The following is a 21,263-nucleotide window of genomic DNA, read 5'->3' as shown; positions in this document are numbered from 1 at the left end:
AAAATGTACTTACAATTTCTTAAATTTATATTTTATAGACCTTGGAAAGATTCACAAGCAATTAATTATAGGGAGAGATGGGGATAAACTAAGCAAATGAAGTTCAGTAAGAGGAAGGAGGCTTTTAGACTATTAAAACATTGATTTATATAATAATTCCTATGTTAGAGATGAGGAAACAGTTCTGTGAAAGGACTACTTACTGATGATGATAGATTGTCTAGGCGGTGAAGGAGCAAAGATTTGAATTAAAAAAGAGAAACTGAGTTAAATAATGTGACATGATTATATATAATTTCTATGACTTTCAAATGTAATGTGTTAGAATAATAGGACAATTTTGAATAATGCTTTACTTTACCTTACAGTAAAATGTAGAACTCTTTTCTTCATGGAATCCTGCTTTTTATTCAGATATTTCATTTGATCCTGTTTTATCAATGGTTTTTTCAAAGGAAGTCTACTGGCATCAGTGGAGGGGAAGAATAATTCGGAAAGCGTGCTGGCAATTCTCCACCCTATATATTTGGAGAAAACTTCGTCCCCTACGTTTGATGAAACTTTTGTACTGTAACTAGTAAATGGATCCGTTGGATCATTTAACTCAGCCTGTTGAAAGAAAAGAAAAAGGAACTAGTTAAATAGAATTAAATGTAAGGGAAATTGATGTATTATAAAATGTATGTTTATTTTCTTTGACTAATGTTGCATTCTTCCTGTCAAATAAAAATAATATTTATAAGAAAAAAAAATGTTTCCCAAAAGATTTTTAAAAGCATAAAAATTTTCAAGGAAATAAGCAATTAAGCAAGATGAAATTTTGAAATTAAAACCTTGAAAATTACATGACATAATTTCTATTTTAAATTTGTGCACTTCCCACACAAGAATTCCATAAGTATTTATAACATTTATTTAATAAGAAATTAAGCAGTTGAAGAAATGTAGATGCTTTATTAAATAAGTATTTCATTGCTTTGCATAACCTAAATTTGTATTGAAGTCAACAGAAAATTTCTATAGAACAAAATTTGTGTTAAGTAAAAAACAAAAAGGGCTTCATATTTAGCTTATATTAAAGCTGTTCTAGGATTGAGATTTAGATTAAATTGAACATGTTCTAGTCTCAAAAAAATAAAATAAAATAAAACAAACACAAAAATACCACACTATTTATGCAATCTTTACTCAGGAAAGACTTATTTTCTGTATTTTCCTATTTATGTTCAATAATGTCCACAACTGATTTTTAATTACAGCTTCTTTTGAAATGGCTGAAGGCATATTTTCTTTGGCTGGAATCAGTAATAATAAATGAAGATGTAAGTTTCAAATGTCACGTGTTATACTTTTTTAAATGTTCACAATAGATTTATATTAGGAATCCTCTCTCATAAATAAATTGGATGCTGTCTCCTTTCATTTAAGTTTTTACATTTTTTGTTCAATATTATCCATCTTCACGCAGCACATTATCAGTCACTCAGGATTCATTTGATATGCCTATTGATCGTAAGTAAAACAAGGAGTGGAAAATGTTTTTCTGCATCTGAACATCTAAGTTAACCTCTTTAGGATTCCAATATCAGACTTGGCTCAATGAAATTACTGTTTAAAGATTGACTATTATATTATTTATACAAAATTATAGTGGGAAAAAATGAAAATAATCTCATGGTAGAGATTGACAAAAGAAATAAAAGGTTAAAGCAATGAGGCAAATAGCAAAAGACAGGCTAAGTAAATATGGTTACTGTGAAAGCCATAGAGGATGGGAAGGAATAACATGCAAAAAAAACATATAAAAAGAATAAGGTGAAAATCATCCAAGTAGGTAAGCACCAAAAAATGAAATTAAGACTCAAATAGCCTTAAAATGCTAGAAAATTAATATTGAAATTTATAAAGAGAACCCCATTTTTACTGTTTCAGAAAAAGAACTTGATTAGTAGTATTCCTCATTGATATATATATTCTTAAAATATCTTTGATTTCATTATCTCTGGATGTTGGAATCAGTATACAATTATGTTTATAGTATCCCCAGTTGTATATCTTGCTTATTAACCCAGTGGAAATCATGGAAAGAACATTCAATTTGAAACAACAAATTAAACTGTGTCTAGGACACTTCATAGCTGTTGTGATTTTGAGGATACTATTTAACTTCTGAAAGTTTGCAGGTACATCTGTAAAATGGTAATCACAATATCTGGGTTCTTTATTCTGTTTAGCTTCCATGGTTTAATTTTTCATCAGAAAAGCTGCTCCAAAATCAATAACAATATATAGCATTACACAAACATATTACTGTGAGCATGTCCCTTACTAAGAGAGACAAATGAATACATGTGTGAGTAAACAAATGGATCAACAAAAATAATATCTTCTCATGACACAACTTCAGATGAAATACATTGTTTCCAGCATAGCATGACCCTGCATTATGGAATCTTGATGCTGTTTTCCTCATGTCTTATTTGGCTCCTCCTTGCTTTCTTCCCTCCCAGACTGCACAGGTTGTAGATCCAGAAGCCAGCTCTCTCAAGAAGCAAAATGAAGGCACCCCCACCTTTCACAATGGTTCCCTGGTTGAAGACCCAGGTAATGTGTTCCCCATTGATGTCCAAGGGATTCAACTTAGGAAAATGTCGTTTCAAATTTTGGTCAAATGCATCGTTGCCTGGTCTATAAAAGGTTTTCTGTTTGTTTGTCTTCCTGCAGAGAGTAGCCAGAAAATAATATGGGCTTTGCATTAGAAAGATCTGAAATCAGGTCTGGCTTTTCTACTTAGCAGCTAAAAATGTAAACTTGGGAAATTTAATTAACCTCTCTCCAGGTTAATTAAATGTTTTGTGCTTAGTTTAGTTCCATATTGTTTTTCCTTTGTGATAGATAATAACTTTCTTTCAGGACTTTGTGGGGTGGACTTAGAAGACAAAGGATAATCTGTCTGACAGTGAGCTCAGCAGGTGTCAGTTCCTTTCAGAGGTTCCCTCAGACAGAGCACAGTGTTCCAGCCTTTGCAACTGTGCCAACCACCAACCCAGGGAAGACTTGATCCAACCTCTGCTATGCTGAAAACAATTGTGTGTTGTCACTTTTATATCAGCAAATGTATAAATTGGATCTTAATTACACTTAGTTATACTTCTATAGGCATCTTTTTTTAAAGTCTTACTTTTTCTCTTAAAGCCATTATTCTAATGTTACAATTCAGTGGTTTAAATGACAACTATGTGTAAATATAAGTCTATACTTCCTAGAAGTAGATGTACACAAAATATTAATGACCATTCCTTAATTCCAAATGCATGAATTTACTACTCTTTAGCTGGACAATGAACATTACCTTAAACTCCATCTTTTGTTAAACTTTAATGAAAGTTTATTGGAGTGACCATGGTTAGTAAAATTACACAGGTTTCAAGTGTATAATTCTGTATTATATTACATCATTTATATATCATATTGTGTGTTCATCACCCAGAGTCAGTTCTCCTTCCATCACCATGTATTTGACCCCGTCTACTCTCATCTACCACCCCTCCCCCCTTACCCTCTGGTAACCACTAAACTATTGTCTGTGTCTATGAGTTTTTGCTTCTTGATTTGTAAAACTCCATCTTTAAATGTTATTTATACATATATACTTTCATCATGATCTCTATTTTTTAGATGTGCTCATCTAGGCTTTAAAATTCAGGATTTTCCTTATTATGTTGTTGAAATTGAACATCTTTATTAAGAAACAAATGACAATTTTTGAATATCTATGCTAATTTTACTGATTTAGTACTGAAATTGGTAAAGTGGTATTCTTGAAGAATATATCTCTCTCACAATATTCTAACCATATGCAGAGGTTGTCTTTATATTGGGCATAAAGATGGTAAAAACCACCATTAATGTACGTTGTCAGGAAGAAGTTAAGTCAGCACAAGGGGAAATTCCCCAAGGAATTATGATGTAGTGGCAATACAAAAGAAAAGAACAGCCTCTCCAGAGTTCTGAATTTTCCATCACTAGTTAGGGAAATGCAACAAACACACCATAATTTAAGCTAACGCACACTACCCTTGACATGAGAGAATAAGAGAAAGAAATAGGATGTTAAGCCACTGCAGCACAGTTTGCAGCAAATCCTATTTTCATCTCTTGCTGTCTCACATTTTTGTCTCCACCTATCCTTAAGTAATCTTAGAGATGGGAATATTTAACTTGTATGTGGAAAAAATGATATTATTTTCTTTAAACCTCAAAATTTAAATGTAAGTGACTCATTGTTAGTCTCAAAAGACCACTGGCTAGAGGAGTTATAAAATCTCACAAAGGAGAATAGCATGAGCAGCTCCTTGCTACTAAATTGTGGTTCTTAGACCATTATTGTCATTTCCTCCTAGGAGCATGTGATAAATACAGAATCTAACGTCATACTCCAATATACACATTAAACTTTAAGAAAGACTGATGCAGTAGATTAAGAAAAGGACTAGTTGGGATATCCCATTTTCCGATTTACTAGTTGTGAGATCTTGTGTAAGTTACTTAACCTCTCTCAGCATGTTCCCTTATTCCTAAAATGGATTGATAATAATACTCTTTTTTACAGGGTTATTGTAAAGATGAAGCACAAAAATTGAATGTCTTTTCCAGCACAGTGTCTGCCACACAAATAATGTTTCAATAAATGTTAGTTCCTTGTTTATATTTAATTTTGGAGAGAGCACGGCATAGTGGAGATAGCAAGCCTTTGGGTTAAACTCACTCATGGGTGCACGTACCATCAGTCACTTACTTTAATCCTGTTTACACTCAGATCTTCCATTTGTATGGGTGATGATGGTGGTGGGAGAGGTATGGGGTTTAGATGTGTTAATATATGTAAGATACTTAGCATAGTGCCTGATACATTATAAAAGCTCTGTAAATATTTTTGTTCTCTTAAAACAATGTATCTGTTACATTGGGATACTATTGAGAAGTGTTTAAAAGGACCATATTCTTCCAAAAATACATATCCCTTTTCCACACTCACTTTCCATTTATGTCAAAAGAGGAGGCATCTGTGGAGGAGGAGAGAGATAGGTACTGGGAGAATAGAGACTAATAGTATTGTTTGTTCTATTTTGCTGCTTTATAGAGTACATTAGGAGTATGGAAATATCATTAAGAATAAAAACAAATTTTATTTTAAAGATCTCACCACAAAATGTTAAACACAAAATGCTTTACCTGATGAGTCAAAGGTGCTCTGAATAAAGTCACATCTTCATTTTCATTCTACATATTTCTTTTTGATATTTTAGGTCATATACCAGATGGCATAAAGCATTTATACATGATGACTTTTCCTAGATGTGCCAACATATGCTGCTCAATTGCCTATACAGAAGAGCCTTGCTCATTGCAAGTCTCCCTGGAAGTATTTCAAACAAAGCACATCAATTAACATTTGTTTATTATGCCACTGCGAGTATATGACAATTTTTTATTTCATTCCCAAATACTCAGGCAACAGTTGGGTTTAGATTGAATTTGTCAGTTGAAAGGCTCATATTTGGCAATCTATTTAGAATTGTTTTTTATTTCAAATATGCTATTAAATATCTCACCTCTCCTCTAGCCTCCATTAAGCATCAAATTTTATGAACAGATAACAAGAACTGCAGATGGTAGAATGCTATAATGGATTTTAAAAAAAACATACAAAACATGAGAGTAGATAATATGGTTAGTAATGGATTTACCTGTGCTATAGATAAATTGAGGTATTAACTACAAATTTGTATTCATTAAATTGAATAGCTTATCATATGAACTACATATTTATTTTTAAAGTATAAAAAGAGAAAATTTCTACTTAATTTCCTGAAAGTTGAAGTATATGCAATCCTTCTCAAATAAATCCTTCCCACTATACATGATAATTAAGGCTATGGTTCACTCTGTAGGTAATAACTGATGACTGCTTTATGGGAAGAAAGGTTCTGGGTCCAAGGTGTTAGAAAAGGAATGAAAAAAAAAAAAAAAGGTTTTGCTATAAACAGTTATTTGCATTAACGGAAATAAGTGGATACTTATTTTATTTTCTATCAAAGCATCTGAGGCGCAAGCCTTCACTGAGTAGGTTTGTTTGTTTGTTGTTGTTTTTTTAGATATTCTTTATTTATGTTGAGCAGTGATGCAGGACCTAAACATCTTCAGAGTTTTCAGCCTTTAGACAGAGTTTTTCAGTGCTATAAAAGAAAGCCTCTGGCTATTTCATAGCATAAAACTTGTTGCCCAACGAGGTATCACAAGTCAATAATATGTTGGTTCAATGGAACTCGGGATTAGTAAGTTATTAAGAAAAACCAAGGACACTTAGGGAAAAATAACTAAACTTATAGATTTATTACTGTAAATAAGTGTTGCCATGATAGTGCCAAAAAAAAGGAAATCTTGAATTTATCATGCTCATGTTTTACTGTAAAATTAAACACACTTGTAAAGATAACAGATCCAGAAAGTATTCAAGACTATTCCAGACAAGAAAGTACAACTTTAGTAAATTGAGAATATTTGCTCTAACACATTAAACCTATAGACCAAATATGTTCATTCTTCTTCTCAAATGGGCTCATTCTTTTGAAATTGTTTTGCTTCATATGAGATGTTTAATTGTTTAACTTATTCTACAGTATCATTATTAACTCCCTGAAGAAAGTCACTTTTATGTATAACTTACGAAGGGATGCCCCTGACTAGTCTAATACCCACCAGGCACTACACATAGTTATTACCACATGATGGGCTATATTCTCTATGCTTTACTTTACATCCCCATGAATTACATATAAATGTTTAACCACTATGCTGTATACCTGAAACTAATATAAAATAATACTTAATGTCAAATGTAATTGTGAAATTAAAAAAGAGGGGGGGGAAGATGAAGGGAAAAAAAGAGGTTCAAATTTCCATGTATAAAACAAATAACTCATGGGATGTAATGTACAGCATGGAAAATATAATCAATCATGTTATGATAGCATAGTATAGTGTCAGATGGTTGCTGGACTTATCATGGTGATCACTTCTTTAGGTATAAAAATGTTGAATAACTGTGGTGTACTCCTGAAACTAATATAACATTGTATGTTAGCTATATTTTAATAAAAATGTTCTTACAAAGGTAGTTTTTAAAATCTGAAATAAATATGAGTATTATATTCCTCAGAGAAATTAAGCATAAAAGAAAAGGTATTTCAGCTGTGGAATTTAGGAAAGTTAGAAGATTATATAGAAGTAACAGAACAGAGTTATAAGCGCAGGGATGACAGAGAGAACAACTGAGGACTACACAGATGCTAATCACTTTGGTCTTTTGAAAACTTAGGTTTGGAGACTATCAGGGAGTTAGTTTAAGCATTATTACTGAAACCTGGTATAGACGTGTTATTATGCAATTTGACATCAAACATATACCAACTAATAAACTGAACAACAACAACAAAAAAAAACTTTATGATCAAAGTCATAAAAATATGGAAGGAAAAACACTGGTAGAAGAATAAACAGAGCAATTGATTACACATTTAAACTTATGTCACATCTATACCAACACAGAATTCTTAGTCAATAAAACTGTTCTCAAAAATCAAATTGAATAAAAACTTTTTCAAGTAAGTGAAAACGGACAGAACTAGCCACCACTAGATACACCTGAAAAGAATACAAAAGGGTTTTCATTGAGCAGACAAAAAATAATCCCATATAGAAGATTAGAGTTTCAAGAAGTGAGGATAGAAACATGTAACTATGTGGGTAAATCTTAAGAATATTAAGTGTGCAAAACAATATTAATATATTGATGTCTAAATATAAAAACATGCACGCACACACAAACATATCCAGATATATACACATGTACAATCAAAATGCTCAACAGGAAGACTGTTTCGTAAAGAGAAATGAATGGAGTTAAAATATTATAAGACCATTTAATGGTCCAGGAAAATATAAACTCTATATATCAGACTTCAATAATTCAAGGATTCATTTTGTAATATCTGGGGTAACAATTAAAAAAATGTGTAATCACCAAACAAACAAAGGGGGTGGGATGGAATGGTATAATAAAAACACTTTCCCAAAGAGTCACAAAATGAGATTGTTTTTTTAAAGAAAGAGAATAAGGAACAGAAGGTACAAACAGAATAGTAAACAATAAGATGCAGAAATATACACAAATTATTGCAGTGATATTAAGTATAAAAAGAATAAAGGTCCAAATGTAAAGACAATAATTTTCAGGTTTAAAACATCCTGCTTCTCCAAAGAGATTTACATATAAGGATTCAAGGAGTTTGGAATAAAAGGATGGAAATGGATATACCATGGAATCAAAAGAATCTATTCAAAATAACCCTAATAAAAGAAAACTACTGTGCTTATATTTATAATATGGAAGGTACACTTTCTATAAAGAACATTTGATAAGGATGAGAGTATTGTCACTGAGCACAGCAAAACTGAACTAGAAATTAAAATCAAGTATAACAAAATCTCCAAATATGTGAACATTATGCCATAAATTTCAATAACCCATGGTTCAACATAGAAGTAATAGTAGAAATTAGAAACTTTTGAATTGAATGATAATTAAATAGTATTATCACAACTTTCAGGGTAGAGCTAAAATGATGTGTAGAAGGAAATTAAGTGTTAAAATCATATATTGAAAAAGAAAAATGGTACAATTCTATGACAAGTATTATAGTTCAATATTTTTTAAAAGCACAATATCTTAAATGCAAGGAAATTAGCAAAAGGCAATATAAAGCTAATATCAGATATTAAGGAAATGAAGAAAACAACATACAGTATCAGTATCAGGAGAATCAAAAGTTATTTTTCAAAAGGCAAAGAAGTGCATAAACCTTTGGCATGATAGATTAAAAAGAGAACAAAGGCGAAAATATGAAGAGTCAGGAATAAAGGAGAGAATGCCATGACAGATTCTAAAGGCATTAAAATATCATAGAAAGGTATTGTGAGCAACTTTATAAAATATATTTTTAAACACAGGTAAAATGGACAAATTCCTAAAATAAAAGATATCAAAACTGATACAAGGAAAAATAAAAGCTAGGAACGCATATAAGTGTGAAAAATTATTCCAAAATTAAAAACCTTTCTATAAGTATCCATGACTAAGCAGCTTACTTATGAAGTGTACAAAATTTTTAAGGAAGAAATCATGACAATACTACAAAATTCTTCCAGAGAATAGAAAAAAAGAGGTAATAGCTTCTTGATTCATTTTGTTTGTTCAGTATAACTTTGATACAAAACCTTACATGATAAAAAACATTATGAGAAATAAAAATTACGGAACTATTGCACCCATTAGCATGGATGCAAAATCTTAAGCAAAATAATATCAAAGCAAATATAGCATTATTTAAAAGGTTAGTACATCATTATCAAGTGTTTGTATTCTAGGAATGCAATGATTATTTAACATAAAATCAAACAATGTAATTTATATTTCATGGGCAAATTACTTCACCTTTCAAAAAGTTTAACTATCCTCATATAAATTTCCTCATCTATAAAATCAAGACCATAATAACTCATACATAATATGGCTTTCATGAGGATTAAATAATTAATGTATGTAAAGTGCTTAGCACATGGCACACAGTAAATGCCCAACAAACCTCAGCTATTATTATTGCCTTTTAAAAATGATAACTATGAGACATAAACATTTACAAGTATATTGAGCAATATAGCAGATTAAAATCTCATTTATGCAGCTGTCAATCAGAAAACTCTTACTAGTATGTAAAAATATCACTTCAAATCTCAGACGCTTAACACAACCATTGATTTAGTCCACAGTTCCAGAGGACAACAGTTTGAGCTGGGCACAGCACACTGGGCCTTTGGGTCTCATTCATGTGTCTGTGACCAGCTGTTAGGTCAGCTGGGAACTGAATAGTCTTGGGAAGGGCAGAGGATCAGCTAAGATGGCTTATCTCTATGCCATGCTGTCTCTCATCTCCCAACTGGGTAACTTGGGCTTTATTCACATAGCAGTTACTATGAGAACAAGAGAGGTCCCAAGAGAACAAGAGAGGGCAGACACCAATGTGTAAGCATTTTCCAAATCTCCACTTGTATAACACTGGAATTGTCTTATGGTCCAAATCAAATCACATGGTCAAGCCTAGAATTTCAGTGTGAAGGGAATGATGCAAAGATGTGGATATACAGAGTCTTGAATAAACTGGGGACAAATACGCTAACAATCTACCACAAGTTCCAAAGCAATGCTTCATTACTTAAAAAAGATATAAGGAATTGGATACATGAATTTCATTCAATATAAATTACCAGACCATTAAAATTAAAAAAGAATGAGCAATTTTCTTCCAAAACAAATTCCTTTACTTAGCATCTCTATTTTATGAAACCATCCCTGTCTCTAGAACCTTAGCTCGGTAACTCAAATATCCCTTTCAAATGTAATGCCTATACAATCCAAACCTTTTTCTCCTACGAGGCAAGTCAACTCATGGCTTTCTCTCATGCTACTCTTATTTCTGCTCACCTCATGATATTTCCTTATCTAAAAGATGCTATATTTGACCTTGCCCTTTGAATCATTTAATGTAACTTACCATTTAAGTTTCCAGCTCAAATACTACTTAAAGGTAACAATAATTTATTCCTCATTGATATAAGAAAAAAGTTAGAGACCAAACATTTATCTGAACTACTATAATGTGCCATGAACTTTGATGTGACTAGCCACATATATAATATTCCATTTGTATTTTTCCTTATCTATTTTTGGAGAATGTGTCTTCTAGATGAGGCAGTAAAATTTATTGTATAAAGGTCACTTTTTGACTTCCTTGTTTCTTCCATAGAATTCAGTATGGCAAGATACACTTACACCATATATACATCTGTATGTCGTAGTTTGTACTGATTTTGGTGAAAGCTTTTATATAATTTCTTTATATACTCATAGTATCTTAGAATTAAGTAAGGGAATTCCAACTAAATTAAGTAATATTTCCAAGTCATATTTTATCATTTATATCCATAAATCATATATTTTATTGCTTAACAACCGAAGTGCTTCTATCTATCTCAACTAACTTTTATATAAAACAGGTCTACAGTGAATTGTGTCTTTTAATCCATCCAAAGCAAATTAAAACTTATTTCTTATCTTATATATGTACTATGCCTAAATTAATATAATTGCTTTTTGACATTCGTAATTGAGATTTTCTCTGAGGGAAACTTGCCTTCCCCACACATTTACTATTCAGAATGAATGAGAGCATCCTTTAGAAGTCTTCTCACTAAGCACTGGAAACTAATTAGCACATGTAGTGGTTATACGTTTGCTTATTCTTTTATTCTCAGTGCTGACTGCTTGAGTAATAAGGTCTTTACTTGACTCTAGCATCTAAAAAATATTTTCTATGTCTGATTAACTGACATGAATTTCAAATGTAATTATCTATAGATATTTACTAAAATTTTGAAGAAAGAAACCTACCTTATGCCAAGTGATTAGCCCTGAAAACAGGCCTATAAATAGAATTCTAATTATAGAAATGACAAACTTGAGTTGGCTTATTTACTTACATTATAATCCATTTGAGATGTGAAGTAGAATATAAAAACAGATACAAAACCAGATAATATAAATAATTGAAAGTGCCAATGAAACAGAAAAAAAGAAAAGAAAAGAAGACTGGGTGAGATGAAATACATAGCATTCTCTATTTCTATTGGAAACTAGACAAAAATTTGACTCTCATTTTTTAAGTTCCAGCAAACCACTTAAACAAAATTAGTAATAAGGTTGAGAGAGTACATGAAACCAAGGAGGATTTATTTCCTAAATCCTAATAAAGACAATACTGGGTGATATAGTGGTCATCACTGTAATAGACACAATAATTGTCTTTGTTTCTCTTTTTGTTCCTGTGCTCCCCTATCCAAACCCAAGGACAAAGCCAAAGCACAGTTGCATAAAAGAAAGTCCATGAAATCTAAAACAGTGTAATTCAAGTAGGCAGCTCTCTGATTGTCTTTTGCCATGAAAAAAATATTAGAAATCTGGAGAAAAGGATGGACTGCATGTTTTCAGATAGATCTCCATACTCCAAATCAGACTTACGATTAAAGAACAAGTTTAAGATTTTGTTTTCTGCTAAGAATTTAGAGTATATAGATCCTTGGTATTGCCAGTAATGACCCACCCATATGCTTTGACAATCAATTAGGAGAGTGAATGAATTTTTTGCTCTTCTTATTTATTAACATTAATTCACACCCCATAATTATTATTTTTGGAAAACAGGACATTAAGAGTATTGGGATAATTGCATCTGTGAAAGCTACAAAGAACCAGAAACTTTCAGTGAGAGGAAAAAAAAATGTATTTTAAGATAACAAACAAACTATCCTGACTCAAAACAAGACATAAAAAAGAAAAACACTGATGGAGTTTTGAAATATCATAGGATGCCATATGGATAAAGCATCACTAGAAAATCATATTTGTATTTTATGAAAAACAGCTAATTTCATAATGACTTTCATTAAATGTGAAGATATATATATATATGTATATAGTTATTCAAATGGAACTAGAAAAACCAAGAACTTGTATAACACATTTTTAACTTTTAAGAAAACAACTTTAGTGCTAGTGAGTTCAGATTTGCAATTTATATTGTCTCATGCGGAAAAAAAATGTATAAATGTAATTAAGAAAACTAAATAATTTATTATCCAAGTGGAGACTCTTTTGAGAGTGAATTAATTCACTACTAATAAGGAAGCTAGAAAATTAGGCACAGACCCTGGCTAACCTTTGCAAATTGTAATGCATGGTCAGCATACTTATAACTGCTTCTCAAAGGCAAGCCCAAAGCAGAACAATTACTCTTCCCAAAAATCAACTCCTCTCTTCAAGCTGTTTAATCAGAAGATTGCCTGCCCTCTTATCTGTAACTAAGAATAGGTCAGCATTAAATTTTAAAAATTGTGTTTCTCAACTGTGAGTCACTGATACTCATTGAATGTAGACATTCTTTTCTCCTTAGAAAGCACTAAAGCTTCCTGCGGATAGAAGTACCAATTTTCCCAGTTACTGCCCAGTGTTTTGTCTTACCTTAGCTATATTTACTGCATTATGGATCCGCTCATCTTTCTCATAATCCTTTGTTTTCTGTAATGTTTGCCATATTAGGTTTCTGAGTCCATCTTGTTCCTCATCTCCCCGAAGTTCCCATGACATTTTCACCAGATTATAAACTAAGCCATAGTACCCAATCCATGTCACCTGTTCACCTGTGTAAAAACAAATATTCTTTGGGAAGATATCATTTTATTAGTCTTCCTAATGTATGGTTTTGTGAAAAATAAGAAACTTGATTTTGTTAATATTTTAAAGTCTGCAATTCTGAGCTTTGAAAAGTTTTTTCACTTTTCACTGCTTTTCTTTAATTTTAAAAGATCACAGATCACTTTACAATTTCTAACCATATGAAAAGATGAACTGCACCTAATTAATATCATACCTCATAAATTTAAAAGTTAAACAGGTAAACTTTGAACACTGTACTAAAAACAAATCTCTGGAATTCAAGTAAAGAGGAATTTATTCAAGGTAATATGAATACTTAGACCACCACGGTGGATTTTTATAATAAATCAGAGAAACAGGAGAGCAAAAACACTGGTTGTTATAAAAATGATCAAACTCTATGAAACATGGCAATGGAACCAAAAACAAAGCTTTGAAAATAATGTGAGAAGCAGACAAAACTTTCTGATATAATTATAGGCTGGAAGATTTTTTTTTTTTAATAATAGAGGCATAAATCAATTGAAATAGGGGAAAGGTAATAATGAATTCAGAAGAGAGAGAAATAGTCTAAGACAATTCTCCTTTTAAAATTTATATACCAATTAGCAATTTATATAAATTATCCAAGTCTACTTTTGTTTTATTTCTTTTTAATTTTTATTAAATTTATTGGGGTGACATTGGTTAGTAAAATTATATAGGCTTCAAATGTACAATTCTATAATACGTCATTTATATATCACATTGTGTGCTCACCACCCAGAGTCAGTTCTCCTTCCATCACCATATATTTAACCCTTTACCCTTTTCTACCAACTTTAAAATATGCATTTTCCTCACAAAAAAAGAGGAATAAGTTTCTCTTAACTCTTTATCTTGTTTCTTACCAAGATGGCGTATTGCTATGTAATACTATTCAGGAAAAGAGAATTTTAATTTAGATAGAGAGGGGATAAATAAATCTGGAAAATGAAATAATGTAGGTCTCAAGGGGATATGAACTTAAGTTAGCCAAAGAGCAGCATGAGCGTACTGAGTATACGTGAAGCAGGTAAGAGTGCAAGAAGATGAGAAGGTTCAGAAAGGGAGATGGAAAGGTTTTAAAGCCAAATAAATTCCATATTGTACTTTTCCCTCAAATCCTGGTGATAGCCCTTGTGACATTGTAACTCCTCGATGCCATTCTTGAATAAAGATATAAGCACAATCTGAAAAGTCACAATCCTCAACTTTTCCCAATTCAATCTAGATTTTTATACTTCAGGTTAATAATAATAATCACTATTGTTTTAACTGGAATATTTTGAATTACCTACTATGTGTCCTTATTCTAGTCCTCATTACAATCCTGCTATGTAGAGCATATTATACTTAGAATAATAGAAAGGATCATATGAGCTTCAACTTCGTTATTAGTAGAAAGTTCCTAGCATCAAACATCTGACGAGTGATCGAGCCACGCAAAGGCTGGTCTAATCCTATCCCGTGCAGCACAGCCTCTCCAATTCAGACAAGTACGTTTCCTTCCAATCCCCACCTTCTATTCCATCACAGGAAAGGAAGAGGCCAGAAGGGAGAAAGAGGAGGCAGAAGAAAATATGTACACATTTTAGAAATGGGAGAAGGAAGGCATACGTCCAGCTTCCAAGTTTAGGGCACATTTCACCCTTTCTATTGCTGATACTTTAAAAGAAAAGGTATAAACTATAAATATGAGGCTACAGTTAAGCAGCTAATTCTTTTAAAAATATAATTTCCCCTCATAAAACTTTACTAGTTAAAATTGGTGTACTACAATATGAAATCATGTACAGGGAATGATGTCAGCAAGAAAGTGGAATAGGCCGTTCCTCCATCCTCATTCCCTCACAGAAACAGGATTTGGCAGCCACCCACGAATAAAAGTGCCTTTTGGCGGACCTTGGGATCCAAGTAGAAGATTGGGAAACCCCAGTGGAACCCAAGACTGAGGAGGGCCACTTTGATAAGGCAGGTCCGGACCCCAATGTCAGGTCTGTCCCCAGTGATGTCCCAGCTGTGGACCTGAAGAGAAGAACACTTGTAACCCTGGGAAGTGAGCTCCAGCCCTGCTTGAGCACAGTCCTCCCACCAGTCCCATCCACCAAAGAACCTGGGAGGACGCATGCCTATCGGTACCCTCGGTAACAGGCCCACTGATGACAAACCTGACTGTGGACCCTGAAGTAGCTCTGTGACCAGCCTCACTCTACCATGGTCCAGAGGCAGTTCTGTCCAACCAGAAACCCACCCAGGGACCTGGCAGGAGCATGCAGGGAGTAAGTGGAAACCAAATCTATTTGTACCCCTGGCAACAGGCCAGAGATCCAGAGACCCAAAAGCAGTCCCATGACCAGGCGCTGGCCCTGCTCAGCCATGGTCCATCTGCTCAGGGACCTGGTGGCGGGAACAGTGCCCACTCATGCTCCTGGTAACAGGCCTGCTGACGCCCAGCAGAGAGGTAGTTATAAGAAGAGAGAAGGTAGAGGACAATAATGAGCATCTCAAATTGAGCTGAGGTGGAGAAATGGATAATGTTCTTAACTTATTTGTGAACAAAATTATCATGAGTTCCAAAATTTTTAACCCATTTCTACCTGCCTAACTGTGACCAGCCAAGTGAATTTGAGATGTGAAAGAATAGAATAAAGCACCTTATGAGACATTTTCACCAGTATTCATCTAAGGAGTCCTGTGGTGATGACTCAGCCAGTGTTTTAACTCCTGACAAGATGTTAAGACAAACACACGGTGGCTCTTCTCTGAGTGGGGGAAATGAGAGTCTGAAGGCTTATTGCTCCAAAGAATTGTAAAAGAAACTGCATTTCATTAAATGGGAAACATAGTGCTATTTGCTACATTTAGATAAATATGAACACGAGTCTCTCATCTATCCACGATTTCATGTGCTACTGCTGACTAATCTATCAAGGCAATGGGTTAGGAGTGAAATGATAACAAAAGTGCTCCAAGTACCAGTCTAACAAAGAATGTAATATTAACACCTTTTATAAGGAGTTCTTTCTAAATCCTTTGAAATTGAGTTCCTGGGACTTCTCGGTTTCTAGAGTTACTATGAAGAATTTGTCTTTCTGACTTCAATAAATTGGTAAATGTCTTCAAACTTTTAATATATTTATGCATCTTTTTAGGAAAAAAAGCAATAGATAAGGTAAAAAATAACTAAAGAAATATGGGGTCAGATTAAATGGTAGATGTTTGAACAAAAGAATAATCTTATATTTGTTCAATTAAATGTTATCTCTCTTCAAGCAATAAACTGGAAAACCAATATGGGAGTTTTATGAGGTAATCTAGGTCTTAACTGCGACGAGTAGCAGGAGATTAAAGAGTAAAGGATAAACCTAAGACATTATGGAGAAAATCTACTAAGACTTCTTAGCTATGGAGAAGCAGGAAGGAATGAGGTAGAAAGGAAAAATACATTTTTAAGCTCAGGAAACTGAAACAATAATGAAGTCACTTAAAGAAATGTGATTATGTAGAAGAGCCTGTTTGGGGAGAAAGGAGACAAATATTGTTTGGAAACTGTGGCATGATGGGGCATGAGGGGAATCTCATTTCAGTGTCCTACATACAGCTTTTTCTAAAAATATAGCTAAAATTCAAGTAAAATAACAGAAGTTAAATTGTGGATTTGTGAATCATTAGCAAAAAATAAGGCTTGAAGTCAATATGAATAAAAAAATTATGAGTTTTTAAATTAATAACCGAGGAATTGTGAACCTCAGAAATAAAAACCTTCTTTGAACAATATGATAAGTAAAAGATACTGTGGATTTTAACGAGTCTATAAATTTATTTATAAACACCCAAATTCTTGACATTAAAAAGAATGATTGGTAAAAGTATATCCAAACCACCTTCTTCCATATATTTTATACTATTTTTTATTGAGGAACAATATTTTATAAGCCTACAATAGTTGAATCTTTGAATTGAATATGGTTTGCTTTTAGACTCCACAAGACCTGTGATGAGCTCATAAAATATATTCTGAGAACTGTGTTCTCAAAACTCGAAAACCTTTTAAAATGTCATTGATGATTTTAAAAGTGAGCTGTTCACCTGTTGACCTAAACTATAGTGAAGTATTGCTACAGTGAAGTACTATGAATAATATTTCTAGGAAGAATCTATTACATCCAATTGACTGACAGTTAATGAAGGGGAAAAAAAAACCCTTATAAAGACAGATGGGATGTGTTACAACTGTCATAAAAGGTGGAATGCATCCTAACATGCAAGTCTAGACATTTTCAGAGAAGCATGCCTGCTATGAAACTCCTCATCCAGGAACCAACCTGTGACATAAGGCAGAACTCTTCTGTTCTGCTTTGAGTGACCCAATGGCAGCTATCAAAGATGTCACTTTAAATATTCTGAGAGAAAATGTGTCTCTTTGCAGATAAGCAGGCAGTGTCCTATGACATAACAATGCAGAAAAAATAAAATTCTTAATACATCTTGAAAATTTACTATGAAACAATGGTGTGTGAAAACCGAAAGTATGATCCTTTTTGTTGTAGCTTTATTTTAGTGTTTGAACTCCTTCGAAGCCTTTAATTGCCAGTCTAAATATTTAGATTTCACATATTCAGTGGATATGAAATATGAATATTTCTCCTTACATGAGTGAGTATAAATGAGTATAGCCTTTACAATTTTGACAAATCTAATTTGACACCACAAAATCAAATGTATAACTGAAAAATAACTTGAATGTAAGATGTAGATTAAAACATTGTCTTTATGAAAGGCCATGTAGAGAGGAAGGAACTAGATCAATGCCAAGAACTAGAAACAAGCAAACAAGAACCAGTCAGCAAGCCAAGCATTTACCAAATATTTACTGAGTCAATGCTATGTGCCAACCACTGTTCTATGTGCCAAAGGAAAAGACAATGTTCTCAGAACACTTAATGCTAGTGGAAAAAGACAGATAACTAAGAAAGTAAACAGAACAATATCAGTTCAGAATGAGTGTTATGAAAATAAAAGAAGATGGTAATGTGGCCACAGATGACTAGGAGAAGAAAACTACAATCTACAGAGTGAGAGAAAGATCTCCATGAGGATACGGCATTCAAGCAAAGATCTGATCAATGAAAAAAAGTTAACCATCCAAAGAACTGGGGAAAAGTGTTTCCAGCATAGGGGATAGAAAATGAAAAACCTGTGGACCTAGACTATCTTGATAGTTTAGAGAAACACGAGGAAGGACAGAATGGATGGGAATACTAGATAGCTAGGGATTCATGGGACAAGACAATGTCAAGTAGGCATGCTCTTTGCAGAGGCACACTGAATGATCATGGCAGAGGCCACAGAAAGGAGTCTGGGTTTGTTCTTAGTGTAATGAAAAGCTAACAGAGCATTTTAAATAAGGAAGGGAACTTGACCTATTTTATGTTTTTAAAAAATGTTTTGGCTTCTTGGTGTAAAATGGATGCTAGGAAGTGTAAGGGAAACAGGGAGACTTTTATCCTTACAGTAATCTAGAAGCAAAGTGATGATTGCATGGGCTTGGGACATATGTGGTAAAGAATTAACCATGCCCAAAGAGAAGATTTAGTCTTGATCCAACTATGGCCATCTAACAAGTTCTAAAACCACACTGAAAGCTGAGGATGGCAATAATAGTGACAAGTTATATTTCTTTTTATTATTATCTCTATTTCATAGATGTATATGTATGTATTTCCCAACTTTCACTTATTTTAATGTTTTCTCATTTTTTTCTGCACAGATATTGTGTTTTTTGTGTAGTGAAATATTCTAATCATGTCTTTTATGATTTATGATTTTTCTGTTCATGAAACTGCTTTCTGCTTGAAAGTTATAAAAGTACTGTGCTGTATTTTTTTCTATTTTCTATAGTCTAGTTATTTTTTGTTTGTTTGTTTTGACTCTTTTTTTTTTAAATTAAAGTTTGTTGGGGTGCCAATTATTAGTAAAGTTACATAGGTTTCAGGTGGACAATTCTGTAATACATCATCTATATGTGACATTGAGTGTTCACCACCCAGAATCAGTTGAATTTCACATCTTTATATACGTATAATATGGTACATTTAGTACTCCTGCATTGCCAGGATATTGATATTACTCTGTATGATATAAAAATTATAATCCGTACTAGGAGTAAGTAACATGGTTTGATGAATACAGAATTGGGCTTTCAGATATAAAACTAGCAATAGAGAGAAATTTCCTTCAATAGATAAAAATCATCAGTGAAAAACCAACCATTAGCATCTTACTTAATGATGAAAAACTAAATGCTTTCCTCTAAGACTAGGAAAAAGATAAGGATGTCTGCTTTCACCACTTTTATTTAACTTTGTATTAAAGGTTCTAGTAAAGACAATTATGAAACAAATAAAAGGCATCCGACTGGAAAGAAAGAAGTACAACTATATCAAATCACATGACCTTGTATATAGAAAATTCTAGTGAATCCACAAAAATTCTATTAGAACTAATAAAGAGTTTAGCACAGTTGCAGGATATAATATCAATATACAAAAATCTATTGTATTTCTAGATACTAGCAATCAGAAGTGAATAATTGGAAAATGAAATTAAGAAAGCAATTCCCCTTAAAATAGTATCAGAATGATAAATTACATAGGTGTAGATTTAATAAAAGAAGTACAAAACTTGTACAATTAGAATGGGGTTTCTTTGGGGGATGATGAAAGTGTTTTAAAATTAGATAGTTGTAATGGTTGTACAACTCTGTGAATATACTAAAAAACACCAATTTTATATTTTAAAATGATGAATTCATGGTATGTGAATTATACTGTCAAGATAGCTGCTGTTAAACAAAAGAGGCATGAGTAAAAACTATCTTTTTATCCTTTTTTGTGTACTATGACCATCTTGCCACCATGAGGGAAGTAGTCTAAGAACAATAGCTATTACCCAAAGAGTGTAGTGCCGAAAGATGGAAAGAATCTGGGTCCTCGATAATGTTGAGCCACTGAATTAACATTGAACCCTGTATCTCTTGTGAGTTGAGCACATAGCCAGCGGTTCATTCACTCCCTTCACTGAGAAACATGCTTGTGAGAAAGACAAAAACAAAAACACGCCACCCAGTTTAACCTCTTTGTCAATAGGATCTCTAGGATACAGACTTAACAATGTTTACTTGGAATAAAAGACTTTATCTACAGAGTTCTCTTGGTAGGATAGCCCTGGCTAAAGGATTACTATAAATAAATTGAAATCTATAGATTGATGTGGAATGGAACCCTGGGGAAATTATATAACATTTAAAACTCTCCAAAAGAATAAAACAGAGATATTTAATATGTTAAATGCTTACCCCATTGTGTGAGGTAATAATCCACTCAACTAACTTAAATACTTAATCTATAATTCTGGACCAGAATGATCATGTCTAATGTGAAAACAAAGGACCTAAGGAGTTTCCTTTTATGTCCACCATCATGTTTCACTGAGACGCTTGGTTACCATTATCCTTAAAATTATTAGTAAATGTCAGTATTATGTGAGATCTCTGATTTCTGTGAGCTTGATTTGTCAATCCAATATTGTGTTAGTTCACCTAGAATTCTTATGTGAGATCACACATTTTTCTTAAAATAAAAGCCATTTTGATTTGGGTCTTCTGAGACTTGCAGCCTAAAACATCCTAAATATACAAATTTTTACTAGATGAATAGATATCATAAGCTACACTTAAATATAATTTGCTCATCAACTTATATAACAACCTTTCTTAAGTGCTTAAACACCATTACACTTTAGAAAAATTTAATTTCATTTGAAAGACCTGCAGAATTTCTCATAATTTCTA

General features: G+C 32.7%; 1 protein-coding gene across 1 annotated transcript in view; it reads right to left on the bottom strand.

Moving 5' to 3' along the window:
- TMEM232 (transmembrane protein 232) overlaps positions 1–21,263 on the bottom strand; it is a 166,993-nt gene that overhangs the window by 81,043 nt on the left and 64,687 nt on the right. The window contains exons 12-13 of the mRNA XM_019727872.2: positions 13,196–13,374; positions 362–609 (exon numbers count right to left, since the gene is read on the bottom strand). Of these exons, the coding sequence (XP_019583431.2) occupies positions 362–609; positions 13,196–13,374 (427 nt within the window). The remainder of the gene's footprint in view (positions 1–361; positions 610–13,195; positions 13,375–21,263) is intronic.

The sequence above is a fragment of the Rhinolophus sinicus genome, linkage group LG03 (assembly GCF_036562045.2).
Source record: "Rhinolophus sinicus isolate RSC01 linkage group LG03, ASM3656204v1, whole genome shotgun sequence".
In the NCBI taxonomy this organism is placed as follows: Eukaryota; Metazoa; Chordata; class Mammalia; order Chiroptera; family Rhinolophidae; genus Rhinolophus; species Rhinolophus sinicus.
Note: the sequence above shows the minus strand (reverse complement) of the source record. Positions and strands in the feature narration are given on the sequence as shown.